This window comes from Amphiura filiformis, chromosome 6 (assembly GCF_039555335.1).
Source record: "Amphiura filiformis chromosome 6, Afil_fr2py, whole genome shotgun sequence".
Taxonomy (NCBI): domain Eukaryota; kingdom Metazoa; phylum Echinodermata; class Ophiuroidea; order Amphilepidida; family Amphiuridae; genus Amphiura; species Amphiura filiformis.
The window spans coordinates 61,868,335-61,892,625 of NC_092633.1; the positions used below are offsets into that span (position 1 = coordinate 61,868,335).

General features: G+C 37.8%; 2 protein-coding genes across 2 annotated transcripts in view; one reads left to right on the forward strand and one right to left on the reverse strand.

Annotated features, from left to right (window-relative positions):
• LOC140155774 (uncharacterized) lies at positions 1-22,028 on the reverse strand. Its single transcript, XM_072178736.1, has 9 exons — positions 21,969-22,028; positions 9,705-10,125; positions 7,329-7,409; positions 4,862-4,932; positions 4,579-4,651; positions 3,480-3,583; positions 2,092-2,161; positions 1,201-1,350; positions 1-633 (listed from the first exon to the last, which is right to left on the reverse strand). The coding sequence occupies exons 2-9, from the start codon at positions 10,100-10,102 to the stop codon at positions 462-464; spliced, it is 1,119 nt and encodes a 372-aa protein (XP_072034837.1). The 5' UTR covers positions 10,103-10,125; positions 21,969-22,028; the 3' UTR covers positions 1-461.
• Positions 22,029-22,088: 60 nt separating this feature from the next.
• The window catches only part of LOC140155772 (X-ray radiation resistance-associated protein 1-like), a 72,403-nt gene continuing 70,200 nt past the window's right edge, over positions 22,089-24,291 (forward strand). The window contains 1 exon segment of the mRNA XM_072178735.1: positions 22,089-22,190. Coding sequence (XP_072034836.1) covers positions 22,091-22,190 — 100 coding nt within the window. The 5' untranslated portion in view covers positions 22,089-22,090.

The window sequence follows — 24,291 nt, forward strand, 5'->3', positions numbered from 1 at the left end:
ACAGTGTATATAGTATTTAATAATATTTATTCCTGTTATGTTTAAAAAATACAGTCAGGTCGAGGACTAATAATCTATTAAAATTTAGGTTGACATTATTTTAGGGCCAGTCGGAGTGCACCAAACAATTTTGTTTTATGCCTTACTGATTAATGTGCTAAATAACTTTTGAGTAGATCCAGTTGAGAGGCAGCTATCAACTAATACAATTTTGCTGCTTAAGAAATGTCATGAACTTGGAGAAAGTATCACTGCTTTTTAAAAACAACAGGTAATTTGATCTGTCTGCTCAACATTCATAAAAATGGAGTATATGAAGCCCATAGGTTAAAATGGATTTTGTAACAGCAACAACTAAAGTTTAAGTTCAGCTTTACAAGGAGACCTGTGCCTTGCATATGTGTGAAAGTGTCCCATGAACCATGAGCAGCCTGTGGCAAGAATTGTACCTCATTCATTCATTATTTCTTCTCTTGTCTAGTCTTTTTGTGGACAAGTTCCCTAAAGTCTCTAAGAATTTTGCCTTCTCTTGTCGTTCTTTCTTCTTTGTTGAATGATGCCAACGCTCTCTTCTCATCGGCACTGTAGATCTGGTTTTCCTTACGTATACGTACTGCTTCCATACGACGATGCCTGAAGAAGAGAGATAAAAGAAGCATTACTATCTATTGTGAAAAGCCTTCGTTTCAGTGACTCTTGAATGGAGGACCATTACATGTGGTGCCCAGGGGTGGCCCAGGTTTACTTCACAAACATAAAAGTCAGCCAGCCTACTTTTGTCACATTTCAGCCACTATTATTAATTGTTATTAACAAAGATGCTACTGTCTGGATTGATCCATTTCAGATTTATAAACAGCAGAATTCATGATCATAGGTCAAATTTCTGGTAACCATAAAGACATAGCGCATGACATGGAGGTTAAAATTGCTATGAAATTTATGCAAATACCAAAGATTCCCAAAGATTATCTACTCAAAATATTGCTCCATATGTAATGCTATAGCAAATCTCCCATCTTGATCAGTCGCTCATGGAGGACATAACCCATGAGTTACACACAGAACCCAAACATCCATGCACTTTGAATTACAGTTTGCCAGGCAAAATAATCTGGGGCCTTAAGATGTGTTGATATGCAACATGCAAAAATGGCAAAGTCAGTTTTCTTTGATTCTACCTCATTGGCATATACTCACCTACTACCACTCATGACATAACCAGCATCCTCAAATGTGGATATCTCACCACTTGTCAGACCAATTTCACCACGACGAGGAATTCTCTTTCCGTCTGCAACAAAAGCGGCCATGGCGGCACCTTCACCTGGCAGTAAAGCTCTACCATAACTGTATGGAGTAAATCAAAGTACAATCAATTTAGGGGCCTGCATTCATTACAAATATGGCCTTATGCCTACTTTGTAGGTCTCACCCATGTATGGGGTCCGAGCACTGATGAAGTCTCTCGGTAAGGCATTATCCTTTACACGCAAATAATGAGTCTGAGGCAGTAAAAACGTAAATAATGGGTGAGGCGCAGCCGAACCCATTATTTAAACGTTTTTACTGCCTATGCGTAGCCAACGCGTAAGTGATAAAGTTTGTTGCCCTGGCCACTTTAATTAATGGTCTTTCACGTGACACGTTTCAACAAATCACAGTGCGCGGTTTTGAATAATGGGTCGTGGGGGTAATAGAATTGTAATTGGTGTGTTATAATGACAGCATCTGAGATTATGAGCTGTGTAATGTAATCAGACTTCAAATTAAGCAATATTGGGCTATTCTAGTTGAAATCCATACACCCCCTATGCTAGACATGATCTTAATCTGATAATCTCCCACACAGGGACTGTAGATTTCAAATGGAGTCCCCCGTTCAGGTAACCCTGTTTGAAATTCACATGCCTGTGTGGAAGATTACAATTTGATCTCACATAAGCGGTGAAGGAATTTCAACTGGAATAGCCAATTGTATTGCCATTTGCACTCCATGCCTGTTGTGATATCATTTAAAAAAAATGATAAGCCTATTATTACACCTCACTCACATTTTCAAACAATTCTGCATTATCACATGGTACTTACTCTAGGGGTCCAGATCTCTCGGATAATGACATAGGTAACTGTGGACCAACAACAGCATCCTGATCATCACCTGTAGTATAAAATAAAGATATAAGTTTATTATCAAGTCACAAATGGTTGTTGTCTTCACCAACTATACCATTTTTCGCCCTGATGTGGCACTGTGGCAGTGATGTCAGTATGTATTCCATTGGGGGCATCTTCAAATCGCAAGCCTTTTTTCTTAAGCGTTGGCAACAGTGAGTGTACACATGCATGCTGCACAGATGCTGCACAGGTGCATGTGCGAAACACCTGCCTCATTCAGCGTGTTTATACTGAGCGTACGGCTTTTTGACCCGCTATTTTCCGGGCACAAACTACCGATCATAATCCGGCCACCGTTACCCAGCTTGTTTCTACTGAGACCAGAAAGCCGTGTCTCGCACAATGCACGGCATTTTTTTCCGTACGGAAAACAGATTTGACGGTTCAACGTTGTATCATAAATTTAAATGTCTACGCATGGCAGCTCATGGCATATGACCTACAATCACAATTTAGTGTTTTCGTAAAATACAAATTGCATTAATTTACCAGTGGATCTAGTAATTGGCTATTATGATAATTAATTTACAGCCAAATTATAACCAACTCATGAACTATAAAGAAGTAGGCCTATATCCATTTTACTTCATCAAGTTCATGCGAGTCACACATCAAGCCAGTGTATATAATATCAAAAAGAAGGAACCTACTACATTATAGGTCTAGGCTACTATACTATACAAGTAGAATATAAATCGCGTTATTTTTGCAACACCCATGACCTCGACCCGGCAACCGATCACACGGCTGGTTTCTACTGCGCGGATTAAACGCTTTGACCCGGCATGAGCCACCTCAAGAGGTGCATCACGAAAGGCGAGCACATGACCCGGCATGACACGGCAACCGATTACCCAGATCGTTTCTACTGGGCTTGTTACCCGGTATGACCCGGCACGGCACGGAATTTGGCCCTCAGTAGAAACACGCAGAATGCATTGACGTCACTGCCAAATCAGGGTGAAAACTGGTATAACAAGTAGGCAATCAATAGTGTCAGTTTTTTTATGAAAATCTTGCATACTCTACTGGCAGTGCAAGTATGGTGAATGAAAGCAACAAGGGGAGGGCAGGAGGGTGACACTTCATAAGGGAAATTCATCTCTTATTAACCAGGCTGTGAAAGCTGTTTATTTTACTCAAGATAACCTAATTTTCTACAAGGACAACAACATTTCCCCTAATTTCTTACACATTGCTTTATCTGGAGGAAGCAATATTTCCCTCCAAATGCCAACATTTTCAAATAAGGAGTTTTCTTACTTCTTTACAGGCCTGCTGGCCTACAAATGTCAACTTACGTTTGGTAACCTCCACCCACTGCTCCTCTTCATCACTGTCAGAAGAATCTGACGATGAATCATCACTGGAACTGCTCTTTCTGCGCTTCTTCTTGGACTTTTTGCTGCAGATAAATGTTAAAATGTATCCAAACTTGATGATAAATGCTATTGATGACTTTTAGACACTTGATCTTCATACCTTAAAATTGAAAACTATGGCAAATCATATATTGTACACACAAATGATCCCCACTTCTCAAACATTATCTATTGAAGGCTCTACTACATGCAAAACAAGTAAAACTTCATATCAACAGTATTTGATTCCCTATAGGAAAGCTGCTGCCATATTTGGAAATGGCGGCTACACATAGATGCCCATAGTGTGATTGGAGAGATGGGATGATGCACTTGGACCTCCAAAATGGCTGCTCAACAATTTTTTTTTTTTCAAATGTGGAATTAAACTTGAGGCGGAGGCAAGTTGTCAAAGATCAGAAACACCAGGATATTTTGCAAGCAGCTTCAACCTTGACATATCAAGATACATGTTGGTCTGTGTGTGGAGCAGTGTTTACTTTAGTCACTGACTAGTTGGCCCAGCCAACATGTGCTCCTTTGTCGCTAAACAAGCTGGTAACAACCTTGAAATTTCAATCACTGATTGAACGGTTTTGGTATTCATACTACTCATGTGATACACACACTCAGTTGGTAAGCTTTTGAATGTCTACACAATACACATCAACCACTCTTTCATATGGCAACCTAGTTGAGAATTGGGTAACAGTTAAGGCCAATCAAAAAAGGTGCACTCAAAGGGTCTGTTTATGTTAATTTATGGTTTGTTTAGTGATGAAGGATCACAAGCCGGCAGGGCTGAGACAATGTTTACCCTGAGGCCATATGTCACAATTTTGGCCCAGTAAGAATCAGATTCGTTGTACAAGAATTTGCAATTCTGTATTGTAATAAGTATATTTGAGGAATTTTTTAGCCAAAATTGAGTAAATTTGTGAAAAAAAGCATGATACGGTGACACTATTTAAGTTAATGTTTGGATCCAACTTGGTTGGATGCATGAATTCGACCTATTCTAACCCAGAAGTTGACTTACCTTTTCTTTTTCTTTCTCTCCTTCCTTTTTCTGGCTTTTGCCTTCTTTTTCTTCCTTCTTCTTTTTCTTTCCTCTACAAAATTAACCAATGAAATGTGTTCATTAGCCTTTTGTGCCACATGTTATTACGCCTTCATTCAGGAACCACAGAACCAGCAACCAGAAAACAAAGCAATCCTGTTTACTGAAGTACACTTTAGAACTACAATGGGCGGTATATTATAGACACGAAATGTCATTAATTTGTATCCTTTCTGGCACAAATTATAACACATCAACTCACCTTCACTATCAGTACTGCTGCTTGCATCAGATTTTCCATTCTTTTCTTCTTTTTCACTAAATTCATCAGAGCTACAATGTACAAACAATGAGAAACAGGATATATTTTAAAATAGGCCTGCAATAGGTTCTACTTTATTTGTCAACAAAATTTGTTATTTTCATATATATATTTAGCAAGCTCATTTCAAACATTTTTCATTTCATTTCATTTCATTTCATTTCATTTCATTTTATTTGCCAGATAAAAAACATTAAACATACAGTAAAACACATACAATGATTTCATTTCATTTCATTTCATTTTATTTGCCAGATAAAAAACATTAAACATACAGTAAAACACATACAATGATTGCACAATATTAAAAGTATATAACATTTTCAATTGACCAGCAATTAACATGAGTTATTTTCATATAGGAGTTATTAAAAGGCAAGACTCCAGTCCATGATGAGGAATCCAAGACTCCCTCAGTGTGCAAAAACAGGAGAACAAGACACAGAGCCTCTGGCAGGGATAGCCAAGAGTAACAAAAGTCACTTTCAAAGTGGCTAAACCTAAAAACTCTGCAAAAACAACACAGCAAAACAGAGATCACACCGAAGGAGACAGGATTTCTCCCCATGAACTAGAAAGGGGTTTACAAATAAAATTAATAAACTAAACATATTACATAAGAAACACTCTATAAAAATCAATTCCAGCTGAGATTTTTGAAGTGCTCTTTGGAATTTGTTAAAAACCCATTTAAACTGAAAAGAAGTTGATTACGGAGATGAGTTGATCAAAAAAAGCAGGAAATCTGTTGAAAACAGTGAATTTAACACCATCTGTGCGAGCATAGGTGTGACTAAATTTTAAATTCTCGTTGTGGCGGGATTCACTGAGATAAACTTAAAGGATTGATATCATACCTCCCATACAAACATTTTGAAACAAAAGACAAAGCAAGGTAAATATATCTGTTACGCATAGAAGATAAACCAAGCATTTCTAATCTGAAATTGTAACTAAGCTCCACCCGGGGAGCAGGAACACAAACACGAGCCAGAAGTTTTTGAGTTTTTTTAAGTGATTTTAAATGACCAATTTGGTAAGGGAGCCACCCTGGTATTCCGTATTCCAAGATGGGTCTACATAAGGTGAAAAATAATCTGACGAGAATATCTGGATCGTTACAACGGACCAGCCGCCTAATAAAACCAAAGAGTCTTGAAGCTCTTGAAGTAACATACTTGACATGATCACCCCATTTCATATTAGAGGAAATTAAAACACCAAGGTATTTATAACTTTGGACTACATCAATGGGCTTATTAAGAATGACATACGATGGGACCTGTCGACCAGCAACATTTCTCCTGGATAACCTCATTACCTTACATTTGTCTGGGTTTAAAGCCATCTTATTAATATTGCACCAGCTAACAATTTCATTTAAATCATTTTGAATGATATTGACGTCATCTTCCAGTATAGAGGCCTATAAAGGAGCGTGTCATCTGCATATTGTGGAAGAGGAGACTGAACAAAATTTGGAAGATCTAAAACAAAAAGATTAAACAAAAGAGGACCCAGCACAGACCCTTGTGGGACCCCCGATTTAACAGGGACCCACTCAGAGGATGCCCCTCTGAACTGAACACACTGGTAACGATTTAAAAGAAAGGAGGCGATCCAGTGCCAAAGCGGACCACAAATACCATACAGATGAAGCTTCCTTAAAAGAATAGAATGACTGACCTTGTCAAAGGCCTTACTCCAGTCAAGAAAGATGACGTCAACATCAGGAGGTGATCGCTTATCGAGAATGTGTGACCAGTGATGGCAAACCGTAGTCAGGAGAGTGGTACAAGAGCGACCGGATATAAAACCGTGTTGTTGAGGAGAGATGAGCCCGCTCGTGTACATATACTCAACAACATTCCTTGTAACAACCCTTTCCAACAGCTTGCCAACCACGGAGCACAAAGATATCGGTCTATAGTTTTCAATGCTACTAATGTTACCAGATTTGTGTATTGGGACGACATTTGCTCTTTTCCAGTCATCAGGGATTTTACCCTCACAGAGGGAAATATTAAAAAGCAATTGCACATCTTATAGGTCAGATGAAATAATTAAGTTTCAGTTGGTGGTCAAAAATCTCTGGATATATCTGTAAATTGGTACATTTTCATGGCATGAATTCAATCATTTTCTCACGCAGACAAAGTAATTCATGTATAAAAGCTAATTCAATTCGCCCTTTGCATGGTTCTGCCATATGTGAGGAGAACCTCGATCTGGCAGCATGCATGAATGGGAATTGAACCAGCCATATAACATTGTGTTAAGTTTCCTTTCATGTTTATTGCCAGTTGGAGGCTCTCCTTGCATATGGTGGAACTTTGCAGTGGGCGAAATAGTAAGGTTTTTCATCCTTAGACCTGAATAATAAAAAATATTATGTGATAAGACTTACTCTACTTCTGTTCGTATTGGTGAGCCACTCCAAACATCCATCACCCCCGTTGTTGCTATTTTGCATCGCTCATTTCTTCTCCTGTGGAGATAAACATATCAAAAAAGTTAACAATATCTAGTTGACACCCCTAAATTGGTGACTATAAACAACTGTATTCATAAAATACTCAAATTTGAGTTATATTGAAACAATGTGAATATTGTAAAATTCAAACTGATCAAAAACAGTAATCATGATAAAGTACTGCGTATTTGTAGTTCTACAAAGTTTCAGATGCTATTAGGCATTAATTAGAGGGCCAATTTAGCAATTTCATGATAAAATTACCAAGTGAGAAGTTATAAGCCACTTTTTTTTCTTAACATGTTGCAACTGTTCCAAGCCACTGTTGAAAGCATCCTATTGTATGGTTGTCAGGGTTGTAGCCATGCCGGTCGGCACCGTTTTTTAAATTTTTTTTAAATTTTTCCCCACAAATGATTTATTCATCATAAAAAGAGTAAAAAACCAAAAAATATTTTTTGGGTATACCCCCATCCTATTCCCCGATCCCTCATGTTCGCTAAAAAGATTGTGCCCCGAGCTAGCACTCTAATTTGATAGTAAGATTAGCCGGCACTCAACTTGGTCTAGCTACAACCCTGATGGTTGTGAAACCTGGACCATCACCAAGAAAATTGGCAAAGCAATGGATGGATGCTACACTAGAATGCTACGATCAGCACTAAATGTGAGCTGGAAGATGCATATGACCAATAAGGAATTGTATGGGGATATTCCACCTGTAACTTTGAAAATCACCACAAGACGACTACAGTTTGCAGGACATAGTAAGAGAGCTAAAGGGAGGATTACATCTGATCTGGTTACTTGGAAACCCACACAAGGAAAAAGAACCAAAGGACGTCCCAAGAAGACCTTTGTGGAACTGCTCCAAGTAGACACAGGATATACGGTGGCAGAAATTGAGACTAGCATGCAGGACAGGAGGATATGGCGAGCCATCATTAATGCCCAACAGCAAGAGTCGACGGAGTAAGAGAGTAAGAGTAACATGTTGTATATTTTGGGCCATATGGCCTTAGCAGGAATACTGGTTATATAGAGGTGATGTTGATCATAACTTGATTTGTGCAAGAGTATTTCCCACTTTAATAATTAAAGGCCATATATTATACTAGCTGTAGCAGCATGCGATTCAAAATCCCTGGTGATCAAAGCGCATTTGCACAGTTGCTCAGGGGTTGAGTTTTGAAAATGACAGGCGTGCTACAAACCGCACTTCTGGAAATGGCGGGCTGTCAGGTGTGCTATTAAATTGCACTCGGTAAGAAGTTTAGGAATTGAGGTGTGCTTTAAATTGCACTCGGACAGGCGATTTTAGGTGTGTAATGGTGTGTGATCGCTCTACCGTGCTGTAAAACTCAATCCCTGAACCAACATTCAGTCGTGGATAGTGACATAACAACAAAGTTGCCTTCAAGTCAACTGCTTGTGATTTGATGCTACAGCATGCGAGTGAGTGACTTATCGATCAGATATCGGCAATTGCCGTAATAAGCAAGGGAAGTTACATGTATATCACTAATTAATCTTACGCTCCTTGCTATTCATAAACACATCAAAAGAAATAAGTCCCCCTCTGAAAATTTCGTCATAACATCGTAAAGTAAAACTTTGTACCAATAAAACTTACTTAGAAATAATTATATGATTGTTTACTAAGTGTTTTGTGAAAATGAAAGATGTCCATGACTTCATGGCTGAATGAACACAAATTGAAGACAAAAACTGCCCTTTCCAAAAGTCACGAAGTAGGCCTATGCTTGTTAACTGCCAGGCGTATTGGGACAAGGCATGGAACTGGCCATCTTACAACTCACTGTGCTGAACTCTGCACCAAGGGGATTTGCATGGCTGAATGATCAAGAATCGATACACATTAAACAGTAAATGTTCACTTGGTGAGGATTTTAAACTGCACTCAAACACATGGGGTTTTCCATTAACAAGCCATGAATCAACTTCTGTGACAAGCATAGGCCTACTTTGTGACTTTTGAAAAGGGCAGTTTTTGCCTTCAATTTAGGCTCATTCAGCCCTGAAGTCATGGAAATCTCTTATTTTCACACAGCACTTAGTAAACAGTCATATAATTATTTCAAAGTTAGTTTTATTGGTACAAAACGAAACCTTACAATGTTATGATGACATGTTCAGAGGGGGACTTATTTCTTTTGATGTGTTTAGTATGATATGGGCATTATTGGCGATGTTGTGCTTGAGCCTGCATGACGTCAACTAGTTGGTTATGCTATGTATAAATACCGCATCATTCATGACAAAATCACTGAAAAAAAAAGAGTTCCTTACTTTTCCATAAATTTGTCTTGTTGTTGCTGCCATGCCTCATCTTTGTCCTTCCATCTGTCATTATTTTGCCTGCCTCTGTTATCTTCTATTTCATCTCTGTATTTATCAAAGTCCCATTTTTTCTCTTTGCCTTCATACCCAAGCCCTCGTCTGTCTCTTTTCTCTCTGTACTTAGGTGGTGATGGTGAACGTGAAATAGACCGAGACCTTGATCTGGATCTACTGCTGCTTGATTGTCTTTTTCTTTGATGATTACGATGATGCTGATTACGATCCCTTGAACGTGATCTACTTCTTGACCTATTTCTAACATGCCTCCTGTGTTTTCTATCTCTGTCGTGATAATCTGGGCTATCTCGATGATTGCTGGAATACTCAGGACTATCTCCGTGTCCCATTTTAAGAAGTTATAGCCTTAATCCTGTGAAATAAGAAATATAAACCAAATTGGATTTGATGAAATTATAGATTTTAAAAACAATAACAACATCAGATCCGATTACTCTTGACTGGGGAATGCCCCAGGGATCTGTCGCAGGACCAGTTATGTTTGTTTTATATACGGGCCCGTTGCAAGACATTATAGATGCTCACTATCTGTCTAGCATCACCTATGCCGATGACATGCAGCTTTATATCATGATGAAGCCTCAAGACCGTGGCAATGTCTTGGCAAGATTAGAAGCGTGTATTTGTGATATTAAGAGCTGGATGGCAGAAAACAAACTGATGCTCAACGACAATAAGTCTGAAGTATTGCATGTGACTTCCCAGTTCACAAATAAATTACATCTGAATGACATCAATGTTGGTGGCTCTTCCGTTTCGCCCTCCGCCTGCGTTCGAGACCTTGCTGTGATCTTGGATGACACACTTACCATGTCCAACCATGTCAACAACATTTGCAGAACCGCCTCTTTTGCGATTAGAAAGATCGGAAAGTTGCGTCGCTACCTTGATCAGGATAGTGCAGAAAAGCTTGTGCATGCTTATGTACTTCCAGACTGGACAGCTGTAATGCTATCTTGTACGGTCTTCCGGACAAAGAACTTTCAAAGTTACAACGTATGCAAAACGCCGCTGCAAGGGTGGTTGCTCGCATCCGTAAACATGATCACATAACACCGATAATGCGCTAATTTCATTGGCTACCGGTGCGCCAGAGAATTGAATATAAAATCTTGCTTCTGACATTTAAGTCACTCTCTGATGCAGCTCCCATTTACATCTCAGAACTCATCAACCGGTATGAACCAAAACGTCGCCTCAGATCTGCTACTCAATATTTGCTTGAGGAAAAGCAGTCCCGCACAAAAACGTACGGCAATAGGAGATTTGCAGTGTGCGCGCCCAAACTCTGGAAATGTCTTCCACTTCATATCAGGAACGCAAGCAACATTGAACAATACAAATCTCAATTAAAGACTCATTTATTCGCATGTGCTTATGCTACTGACTAGTTTATCATATTTATGCTGCTTTTGTTGTTAATTGGTAAGTATTACCATTCATGTTTTTGTTAAAGGCAGCGGTTGGCTGATGGAGTTGTTCTCTCCTGGTTTGGTGTTTGTCGGTCTCGTTGGAGGGACCGTTGGCCTGCCGTTCCCTTGACTTGCATGTTTTGTTTTGGGTGGCGCATGGCGAGTGGATGGATGGATGACTTTCTTTTGTTTTCTTGTGCGTTTTGTCATAACCATCCACTGGCCGTGCGGCACTGCCTTGCAATATTGTGTTTTGCGGCGCACGACGGGTGGATGGTTTGGCTCTTGGTTTTCCATCGTGCGTTTTGCCATAGCCACCCACTTGTCGTGCCCTTTATTATTTTTTGTTGCTTGCTTTTATTATGTTTCTTGTGAAGGTTTTTAATCTATTTATTTTTTTGCCTATATATATAATATTTACAAGCCGACGACGATTGTCGGCTTGTTCTGTCTCTTCTCAATTCTTTCTTCTTCTGGCAACTCGTGACATTTTGCGTGACTTGCCACGTTTCGCCCTAGCTCTCTTATGCTTCGACAGATTTCAACCATACTTCAGCCAAATGACCACTGGACTAGGCCAAACCTTACATTTGACTTTGACCTGACTGTGACCTTTGACCTTGACCTTATGGCCAAAAACGTAAAAAAAAAAAAAAATGCTACTCCTTCCACAAATTACATGCAATGATCATGTGACTCATGCATATGAATCAACATGTGGCAGTGCTTAAAACTTCCTAAAAAGAATTGAGGTCAAAGGTCATTAAGGGGTCATTTCGGTCAAAATCTGAAAAATTTGTAAAAATATTCAAAAAATCACTGTCTGTACAAATTACATAGCAGAGAGTCGCCATTAACACACATGCATTGCTATTAGCCAGGGTCTTTAGGATGCCTACAGTTTCGGGGTCAAAGGTCATTAAGGGGTTACTTCCGGTCAAAAACCAAAATTATCAAAAATGTTCAAAACATTTTTATCTCAAAATGTAAACAGACCAGAATAATATAACCAACATACGTGAATTAGTGTTCCCTGATGTATGCATGGTATTTTTATTTTGGGGGTCAAAGGTCATTAAGGGGTCACTTCCCGTTTTTAGCTGAATAACTTCAAGAATTTTTATCTCAAGAACTAAACATGTTAGAATTTTTTAATTAAAATTGGAACAATGCATTTTGTCGGTGTACATAAGTTTTTTTTTTTCATTGAGGTCAAAGGTCATTAAGGGGTCAAAAGGTCAATCAAAATTTAAAAAATCAAAATCCATGTTTAAGTTCGATTAAGCTGAAATTCACCAGGAATATTTCTTATGACATCCTAAGCACAATGCAAGAGCAGTTGACCCCATCCGTAACCCAGGGGTCAAGTTATAGGGGTCAAATTGCGGCTTGTATTCAGCGTCTGTTGACTCTAGTTACAAGCCGACGACGAATGTCGGCTTGTTCTGTCTTCTTCCAATTCTTTCTTCTTTCTTTCTTCTGGCAACCAATCAAAATGCTCTAGCTCCGCCAGCCATTGACAGATTTCAACCATACTTGAGCCAAATGACCACTGGACTAGGCCAAACCTTACATTTGACTTTGACCTGACTGTGACCTTTGACCTTGACCTTATGGCCAAAAATGTTGATTTCACAAAAAATGCTACTCCTTCCACAAATTACATGCAATGATCATGTGACTCATGCATATGAATCAACATGTGGCAGTGCTTAAAACTTCCTAAAAAGAATTGAGGTCAAAGGTCATTAAGGGGTCATTTCGGTCAAAATCTGAAAAATTTGTAAAAAATATTCAAAAAATCACTGTCTGTACAAATTACATAGCAGAGAGTCACCATTAACACACATGCATTGCTATTAGCCAGGGTCTTTAGGATGTCTACAGTTTTGGGGTCAAATGTCATTAAGGGGTTACTTCCGGTCAAAAACCAAAATTATCAAAAATGTTCAAAAATTTTTATCTCAAAAGATAAACAGACCAGAATAATATAACCATCACACATGAATCAGTGTTCCCTGATGTATGCATGGTATTTTTATTTTGGGGGTCAAAGGTCATTAAGGGGTCACTTCCTGTTTTTAGCTGAATAACTTCACGAATTTTTATCTCCAGAACTAAACATGTTAGAATTTTTTAATTAAAATTGGAACAATACATTTTGTCGGTGTACATAAGGTTTTTTTTTCATTGAGGTCAAAGGTCATTAAGGGGTCAAAAGGTCAATCAAAAATTTAAAAAATCAAAATCCATGTATAAGTTCGATTAAGCTGAAATTCACCAGGAATCTTTCTTATGACTTCCTAAGCACAATGCAAGAGCAGTTGACCCCATCCGTGACCCAAGGGTCAAGTTATAGGGGTCAAAGGTCAAATTTCGAAATTGGTCCAATCGAGCTGAAATTCAACAGGAATTATTCTTACGACATTCTAAACATGTTAAAAATATAATAATATTTATGACCCCAAAGGTCAAAGTTTAGGGGTCAAAGGTCAACTGCGTGGCTTGTACTCAGAATCTGTTGACTCTAGTTACAAGCCGACGACGGATGTCGGCTTGTTCTGTCTCTTCTTAATTCTTCTTCTTCTTCTTCTTCTGGCAACTCGTGACATTTTGCGTGACTTGCCACGTTTCGCCCTAGCTCTCTTATGCTTCGACAGATTTCAACCATAGTTGAGCCAAATGACCACTGGACTAGGCCAAACCTTCCATTTGACTTTGACCTTGCTGTGACCTTTGACCTAGCTATAATGGTCAAAAGTGTGATTTCACAAAAATGCTACTCCTTCCACAAATTTCATGCAATGATCATGTGACTCATGCATATGAATCAACATGTGGCAGTGCTTAAAACTTCCTAAAAAGAATTGAGGTCAAAGGTCATTAAGGGGGTGATTTCCGGTCTGAAAGCTAAAAATATTCAAAAAATCACTGTCTTTACAAAATATATAGCAGAGAGTCGCCATTAGCACACATGCATTGCTACTAGCCAGGGTCTTTAGGATGCCTACAGGTTTGGGGTCAAAGGTCATTAAGGGGTTACTTCGGTCAAAAACCAAAATGTTCAAAAAAATTTTATCTCAAAATGTAAACAGACCAGAATAATATAACCAACATACATGAATTAGTGTTCCCTGATGTATGCATGGTATTTTTATTTTGGGGTCAAAGGTCATTAAGGGGTCACTTCCTGTTTTTAGCTGAATAACTTCAAGAATTTTTATCTCAAGAACTGAACATGTTAGAATTTTTAATTAAAATTGGAACAATGCATTTTGTCGGTGTACATAAGGTTTTTTTACATTGAGGTCAAAGGTCATTAAAGGGGTCAAAAGGTCAATCAAAATTTTCAAAAAATCAAAATCCATGTATAAGTTCGATTAAGCTGAAATTCACCAGGAATATTTCTTATGACATCCTAAGCACAGTGCAAGAGCAGTTGACCCCATCCGTAACCCAGGGGTCAAGTTATAGGGTCAAATCATGCTTGTATTCAGCGTCTGTTGACTCTAGTTTCTTCTTCTTTCTTCTGGCAACCAATCAACTGCATCTAGCTTCGCAAAGGATTGACAGATTTCAACCAAAGTTGACCCAAATGACCACTGGGCTAGGCCAAACCTTCCATTTGACTTTGACCTCGCTGTGACCTTTGACCTAGCTATAATGGTCAAAAATGTGATTTCACAAAAAATGCTACTCCTTCCACAAATTTCATGCAATGATCATGTGACTCATGCATATGAATCAACATGTGGCAGTGCTTAAAACTTCCTAAAAAGAATTGAGGTCAAAGGTCATTAAGGGGTCATTTCCGGTCTGAAAGCTAAAAATATTCAAAAAATCACTGTCTTTACAAAATATATAGCAGAGAGTCGCCATTAGCACACATGCATTGCTACTAGCCAGGGTCTTTAGGATGCCTACAGGTTTGGGGTCAAAGGTCATTAAGGGGTTACTTCCGGTCAAAAACCAAAAATGTTCAAAAAAATTTTATCTCAAAATGTAAACAGACCAGAATAATATAACCAACATACATGAATTAGTGTTCCCTGATGTATGCATGGTATTTTTATTTTGGGGGTCAAAGGTCATTAAGGGGTCACTTCCTGTTTTTAGCTGAATAACTTCAAGAATTTTTATCTCAAGAACTGAACATGTTAGAATTTTTTAATTAAAATTGAAACAATGCATTTTGTCGGTGTACATAAGGTTTTTTTTACATTGAGGTCAAAGGTCATTAAAGGGGTCAAAAGGTCAATCAAAAATTTTCAAAAAATCAAAATCCATGTTTAAGTTCCGATTAAGCTGAAATTCACCAGGAATATTTCTTATGACATCCTAAGCACAGTGCAAGAGCAGTTGACCCCATCCGTAACCCAGGTGTCAAGTTATAGGGGTCAAATTGCGACTTGTATTCAGCGTCTGTTGACTCTAGTTGCTTATTGTTTTTATGTTTTTAATGCTTTGTACAGCGCTTCGAGATTAATTTTGTAAGCGCTTAATAAATATGTGCATATTATTATTATTAAACAGGTGAATATTTCCTTAGATGGTCCCAAAGAACATTTGGTTGCATGTCATAAGGTGGGTAGGTATATTGACTCCCTTTAATATAACACCATTCTAAACATAAAAACATGTGCACTTCTTGTGATAATTCTTTTACAGTATTTCGTGATCCTAGCATCCTCTTTTTATGACATTTTTCAGTATGTATTATTTTTTACCAACTTAATTCAGAGCCTGACAAACAGGTGAATATTTCCTTAGATGGTCCCAAAGAACATTTGGTTGCATGTCATAAGGTGGGTAGGTATTGACTCCCTTTAATATAACAACATTCTAAACATAAAAACATGTGCACTTTTTGTGATAATTCTTTTAGAGTATTTCGTGATCCTAGCATCCTCTTTTTATGACATTTTTCAGTAGATATCCACAAAAAAAGCTTATTCCCATAATTACAGTTGATTCCAATTTTGCATTTGTGAGTTATGCATGATTAGGCCAAATAAAAAAATAAACATGTTTCACGCCCCTCCCGCTTCCTTTTTGAGGTTTCTCAAATATATTTTTATTTTTGAAATTTAGCTAAAACTTTTCAAAAAATATGTCTAGGAAGTTGGGATGCTTTCTATAGCCTTGTTAAGATCAGGGGTGTGAGAGGCCACAGACCAAAAACAAGGAAAATCACTAAAAACAGCGTAAAATCAGGGTAAAAACGCCAAATATGGGCTGAAAATAAAAGAAAAACACATAAATTTTGGCAACAAAAAAAGAGGAAATCAGCTGAAAAGAGGAACTCTCACATCCCTGTAAGATACAAGAAACATTTTAGGACGGTTTTGTGATCATTAGAGGGGTGTAACTCCCAGAACAACAAATAAAAAAGGGCCTCCTCCTTTTTCTAGTCATTATTGTATACGCTTTAAAACAGCTCTAAGTACATATGGGTATTTACACCAATTTTGCGATAAAAAATAGAAAATAAAAAGCCCCCTCTTCCTCCTTTTTTTGAAAACCCGGACGTGAAACATGTTTTATTTTTTACTTGGCCTTATATGTATTACACTGCTCCAAAGACACTGTGTTGTAATTTCGTTCTGGTATACCAGAACGAAATTCAAATTTCACGATATCTTTGCGAAACGAATTAATCTGCAAGATTTTATTATTTGCACCATTCATCAAATTTGGAGGATATGCTGTCAATTCATTGCTTCAATTAAAGGAGGATTTCGTGATCCTAGCATCCTCTTTTTATGACATTTTTCAGTAGGTATCCACGAAAAAAGCTTATATCCAAAATTTCAGTTGATTCCGATTTTGCGTTTGCGAGTTATGCATGATTATGTGTATTACACGGCTCCATAGACAATGTGTTGTAATTTCGTTCTGGTGCACCAGAACGAAATTCAAATTTGGCGATATTTTTGCTAAACGAATTAATCGAATTAATAGTTGGTACATAAACATTATGTAGCCAGAGGTATCCAGTGGTGTAAAAATCTCAACTTTTTTTGGGAAAAGTGGGGGGATGAGGCTGTGGATCACGAAATGCCCCTTTAAGCAACTCAAATAAATTGTATGTACAGTAAACATGATCATACAGGGTGCACAAAAAATAAGTTAATTTGAACATTTTTTTTGTTGCAACTTTCGGCTATAAATGTTTTATATTATCTCCAACAATTTTTGGAATGCAATATTCAGATTCCTCATGTAATTTCCTTTCTGAAAATGTATACTTTTCTTGTGGTAGGTTATTATTCAACGTTTTAATGAGGGGGAGGGAGGAGGTCAAAAATACACGTAGATCAATGGCAATAATATATTATTCATCATTTGGATACAAGTGTGTTTTCAAACATTTTTTGAATTTAGCAAGTGTGTCACAGACACAGTTTCGATTTCAGCTGGTAAGTTGTTCCAGATGTGCAGAGTGATATATGTGAAAGTCCAGTTATGAGCAGATTATATGAATGTTTTAGTAGAAGTGCGTTCGGATAGCCGGGTGATGTCAGAAGCTGAAGGAAGACTACCGTAATTTCCGGAATATTGGCCGCACGGAGTATAAGCCGCAGGTCCAAAAAATGCTAAAATAAGATTCAAACGGCGGCGTATAAGCCGCACCACCATATAAGCCGCACCACGAACGGCCGATTTTGACATGCATACTCTTCTGTAATGCGCTATTTTCACGATTGTGGCGCTACAAAGCAAACTGAGGAGTGAGGTAATTATTTGTTTTAAGTAAACCAATATTATATTAAAACCAATTTCGTGCATATATAAATGGAAGTCCAAGAATAAATAAAAGTTTATGTCATCAGACAACATTTTATCAGCAAAATGGTTTAAATGTTGTTCCTAACTTACTAATTGGGTCAATTTCATTGACCTCGGCGTTTTATTTGATCCTCAAGCATGGTATCAACATGGGGAATACCGCGCTGTGTGTATATTGATCCATGACGTAATTAATGTAACTTGTACTCGATCATTATCTTGTTCTTCAATGTCTGTGTACTGTCCAAATTAATAAAATAATCCCAGTTCAGCAATTCCGTAAGCGATAGCGTATCCTTGTATGATTTTTATGTATTCAAAATACCAATGATAATTGACGAATTCTGAGCTGAAATAGTCCATCACACACCGCCGCGCCGCGAGGTTGCATCCTCCATCTTCCGGGTCTTGGGGTCGTTCGCCATGTGCTACTGCTAGCCCTGATGAGCAAGTCGGGAAACCCCATCAAAACGTATCTCAAACGTCGATCGTCATCACAGGGATTCCCCTTCACATCACATTGTTTATCAATTTGATCGGGAATCGCCAATCGCATGGTTAAGAAAAGTGGTTTTTTAAAAATTACAAAACCTTAATTCGTTCAAATTTTATAAAAATAAACTTCTTGACCATAAACTTGCTTTAAAAATAATTGTATATGAAACAAAACCCATATTCAGAGAATAAAATCAGAACCAACATGAATAATACACGTGGCCTGGTGAGATCATCACCCGGCCCCCAGGACTCAGGAGGCAAATGCCCAGGTAAACATGTTTCTAAATATGGTGTAATTGATACTTTCCCACGGTCGGTATGAATGAAGTTATGAATATTTAATGAGGACTACCCGGGAAGTACAAGGTCGCTCAGTAAAGTTGTTTACCAAAAATGTCTACTTTCAACGTCTATGGGCAGAACCGGGTTCCGCGGTTGTGTATGAATAATTACCGTAATGAGCGAAAGCACACGGGGAAAGTACCCGATGTGTGGTACCAGAAATTCAGAAAGTTATTTGCTAGTTGGCTAAGGGCTGAATGAGAGCCAACGCCCAATGCGCCAGTGCATGAGTGTGAGGTAGGCCTCCTACATAATTTGCTTTCAAGGATCGATCAAACATGACAGATATGAAACTTTTATAATGTTAATAAAAACGAACAACCATATTTTTTTTTACTCAAACTTCACAATTGTACAAGAATGAAATTAAAAATGCAAGAAAAATTTACAATAATTTTTTACACTTTCTATTAATAAATCGCTGCAATTATGAGAATGATTGAATGATAATTCCATCAATGCGATCATGATTAAATTGGGACGGGATGAATGGCGTCTGTTGATAATTTCTCGGGGATAATACTCAAGTCATGTCAGTCAATCAATGAGACTGTCAATCAAAATTTCCTTGAATGAACTGACATAAAAGAGGATTACGGTGCGATGTTGATGACTTTGAACAATTTGTCGATTGGCTCACTCACCAGCGGTCGAGTCGGGCTTTTTTTTTTTTTTTTTTCTTGTGTGTTTTTCTGCTTCAAACGTTGCTGTATAAGCCGCATCGCCGTATAAGCCGCACTGACTTTCGGCGGCTCCAAAAATAACGTATAACCCACGGCTTATATTCCGGAAATTACGGTAGCTCGTACGGCTAGCTGACCGAATATATGTTAATTCCAAAAAGTGCACTAAATAGTCATCATACTAGTACTAAGTACCGGCAATCTATATACTTGAAAATTATTTCCAGATATGGAGAATTGCAGATGAGATTGCACTAGCCGGTGTTATGCACTTTCAGTTTCCCATGCATTTTAATGGGAATTATTTGGTCATGTGTCATATGGTGGGGCACATAAAATTTGCGTTACAAGCACTGATTTTGATCATTTATTTTCCTTTTCACTAAAATTGATACATATATATAAAACTATACATCTCACACCAGAAAAACTATACATTTTTGGAAAGCTTATCTTCCAAGGAATCCAACTATGCAAAATTGAAGTTGGTATACAGGGTGCGTAAGAAAATATATAGGGTGATATTATGAAAAAATTTAATTTTACTAGTAAATTGATTATTTATTACATTTGCTACTGGTATGGAATACCTGAAATGAAATCCAATGTTGTGACAGGCCACACTATGAGCTTTAATAAAATGTATACTTTTGCTATGTTGTGATTAACCAAAGTGGTGATACAGGGTGGGAAAATATATACGTAACTTCATGCACAAAATGTTGATTACATTTTTGAGAATATTTTCTTTAGAGTGTATCCTACATTTATTTTAACTGCATATTTAGATTCCTGGGGTAAAAAGCTTTCCAAAAATGTATACATTTCCTATCTTAGGGTGTATAATTCTCAAGATACAACAATTGAAAGCCAAAACGCATGTTGTAACTGAAAATTTTGGCATTTGTGTCTAAGTGAATAGGAAATAATTGTGGTTCTTGTGATTTGCAGTCCTCAGTGAATACTTGTAAACACGATTAGATAAAATTAATAGCTGAATGTGAATAATGAATAAACAAGCTTTCATTTGAGGTATGATTTGCATGTATAGCACACAATTTGACAATGATATAATTAAAATTCAAAAAGATATCATGTCTTCAAAGCATTTGCCATAGAGATTGTACATACTCCTCTACCACTTATCCACCAGGTTTACCTTCGTTAACATTTTAATATTTTTCACTAATTAAACAAATTTGAATTCCAAATTGTGAAACATATTTGAAAATTAGAATAATCAAGCTGTATAATGAGCCCAAACTTGATGCAATTGGACCAAGAATAGCTTTGTGACAACAAGTTAAATCAGAAAGGGGAGAGAAAAATGTAACGCCACCAGGTATTTTGTGGTCCCACCATAAGACCATTTTGCCTAGTCGCCACAAGTTTAGGGAGCACATTTGTTCAATATTTTGACAAGTTGACATAAAATGTTCTATTCTATATTGTTTGACAATAATGTCATTTGCCAATAGTACGTCCAAAGTTGTAATTTTGTGTTTTTGATTGCAAAGATCGGATATTTTTATTCCCGATTCCAATTCTGCACCCTTCGCAAGGCCGGGTGGAGAATTCGGAAGAACTTTGACGATAATTTTGCCTTTTTGGACACTAAAATGCATTCGATCCTTAATTTAGTTTCAACCGAGTCTTAAATAAGCAAGAACAATAAGGTGGGTATTAATTTTATATTCTGTCGGTCCGTGTCACGTCACTTCCGGTTGATGATGTTCGAGTGAAAACAAGTCCCAGATTCGATTTTTGTTGATGATTTCTGTCCTTGGTGTTATGTAAATTTCGATCGCAAATAGTCAGTGGAATCAAACAACCGTTTCTAAGTCTTCAGAGTGAAATAAACTTACTTGATTTACCGTTTATATACTGACAAACTTAAAATTAAATTCCATGGTCGAAAGTGTCGCTTTTTTCCGAAATTGAATGCCACTCCAGCAACATCGCTATGTAGCCTCCTTCACAGCCGGTTTCTGTTGTTCACAACAAACCGTGAGCCACATGCAGTTTGGGCCCGAGACTAGAGATAACCCGGATGTCCGACCGACAGAATACCTTGGCTTTGAATTTGATTTGATGAAATTTTGAAGAAATTTTTCGAATATATCGATATCTGATCTGCGCAAACCGTTACTTAAGTGTGCATTTTCCATAGACAGACAAAATGGAGTGAGCCAGTCCTTACGTATGTATCGTAGGACTGGCGAGCGAGTCTAGATTGCGCTGACATTTTCCAACACTACAGATTCGCATGCCAAATTCGGCAGTCATGGCAGTTAATTAGTTAAGCTTAAAATTTTGAATTCATCTGTCTCATCATCCAGCCATTAGAAACTAAACTGACTATCTATAAACTCGGATGAAGAAACATAAGCATTTTTACTTTATGACTGAGTTATTTTGAATATACAAAAGGTATCCTAAATAATTGATTTAATCATTGTTTAAAAACTTACAACTTCCAAAATAAGTCCTCCGACATCAAAACATCGTAAGTAATGATGTCATTTCCGGTATTTCCTTGGAATGGAATTGTGGGAGATTTTGTTTGGTTGCCAAGACAACCAGACAATCCATCATGGCTGTCCCGGTTGGGATAAAATTAGATGATGGAACAAATACAAGTTTTGTGTCGAAATGCTTCCCCGCAAGACGTGTTTTTGGCCACTCCAATGATGGTAATATTGTAAAGAACATAATAAGAAATCTTTCATAACATACTGTTGCATCTCGAATTTATTATCGTGTGTGGCAACTTGCGTTTTTTCTGCACCTGCAAAAAATGGCTGCAGCCTGCAGGGGTGTCGAATTCGCCGCACTAGGCAACATCAGTGACAGGGTTCAAATTCGTTTAAAACTTTTGCGTAGCAGTTTTTGGTTAATCCCTCATAATCAGGATACTTCCATATGCTAAAGCACTACAAAAAGTGCTATACAAATGCAAAATTGGGTAGCAGTTAGTTACTTCAAAAATGACAAAATGTGGAGCAAACTGACAGATAGCTAAAATAATAATTTCTCGATCATGAGCATGTGAGAGCTCAATTTAGGCACGCAATGACAATTCAATTGCGTCGGCGTACAACGCCTACCACACACGCTCTGCATTTCCTGGGCGTGCACAATCGATCGCGCTATTGTGTCATTCCACTAAACTTGCGACATTACGCAGTGCACGCAGTACATTCATACTCTCATGATCGAGAAACTATTATTTTATAGCCTAGGCAAAATAACCAATTCTCGATCATGAGAGGATGAACCTTCTGCGTCAGCGTTATTTTCGTAGAATAACACGATCGCGCCTTGACCTTGACCTTGCCTAGTAACGATCGTGTGATTGGTCAATTCTCAAAAGCTGGTCTGACTTTGACTTTGCGTAGCACGCTCGACGCAAATATCTGTGCGTACCCAAGTTTGCTCTCATGATCGAGAATTTAATATTTTGCCTATAGCTATAGTGCTAATGCTATGCGATACAGCCGAATTTGAACCCTGGTCAGTGACTATTAATAGCTTGAGATACTGTATCTAAAATACCAAGGGTCGCACTAACCTGCGTCATTGGCATTGCGTCATGGACGTGTTTCTGGAGCTTCTGATGCACAGAAATTTGTTTTAGTAAAACCTGTGCGCAGGGTCTTAGCTAGCCACCCGTCTGGCCGTCATTTTAGACGGCCAGTTTGCTCTTGGGACGGGCAAAATTAATGCCTTTGACAGATGCTGTACGGTATTATAAATTTTATGTTTTGAGAAGCTAATTGACCTTTTTAGTAGACCCAATTTGAAGAACAAGGCCATATCAGCACATATTTGAACTCTTTGAACCCCCAATGGGCTATAATAGATGTCTAGTAAATGTTTCAAAGGTCAAATTAGGACAGGCAATTTGATTCAAATGACGGGCAACCCTCAATTTCTAGCTAAGACCCTGCCGTAGGCTGTGCGTCAAAGAATGACGCAGACTTTACGGGCCGACTGCATCAAATAAAATGTAAACAATGAAACAATGTCAAAACTATCATCATTCTTAGCTTAGTTTTCATCAATATTGACAAACGGGCTTGATTTTACAGTAGATTTAAATAAGAATCAACAATGATGACTTTATGGTTGAATTTGCAAAGATCACCAAGTTTCGTAAGTAAATTGATGGAAATTATAGCCATTTACGACGACGAAAGCAAAAATCTCACAGGAAAGCCTGACAATCTTCACAAAAAAATAAAATAATGGTCGCCGGGAATTGATCAATTTTCATAACTTTAAGGGGTACTACACCCCTGCCAAATTTTGTGCCTTTTTTTGCATTTTTCTCAAAAATTATAGCGCATTGGGGACAAGTAAGATATGTATATTATTATTATTATAGGGGCAAGGACTACAACTACTGCACTGGAAATTTTATTTCAGCACAGACAATAGTTGTGGCGTTACAGTCAAAAATGAGGGAAAACCAATATTTGATCAATAAATCAATTTAACTACTTGCTTTGAGTTGCTGAATTTTCAGTGCAGTAGTTGTAGTCCTTGCCCCTATAATATACATATCTTACTTGTCACCAATGTGCTATAATTTTTGAGAAAAATGCAAAAATAGGCACAAAATTGGCCAGGGGTGTAGTACCCCCTTAACAAAAGAAACCCTTTTCATGTTTCATAAGAGCACAGGATAGACGCTCATTCTACAAAATCCGGTGCCAAATGGCAATAGCCCTTTTTCCATTCTTTGGTCCACAAATACTTTGTCGAGCATTTAGGGCATCAATTTTTTTTTTA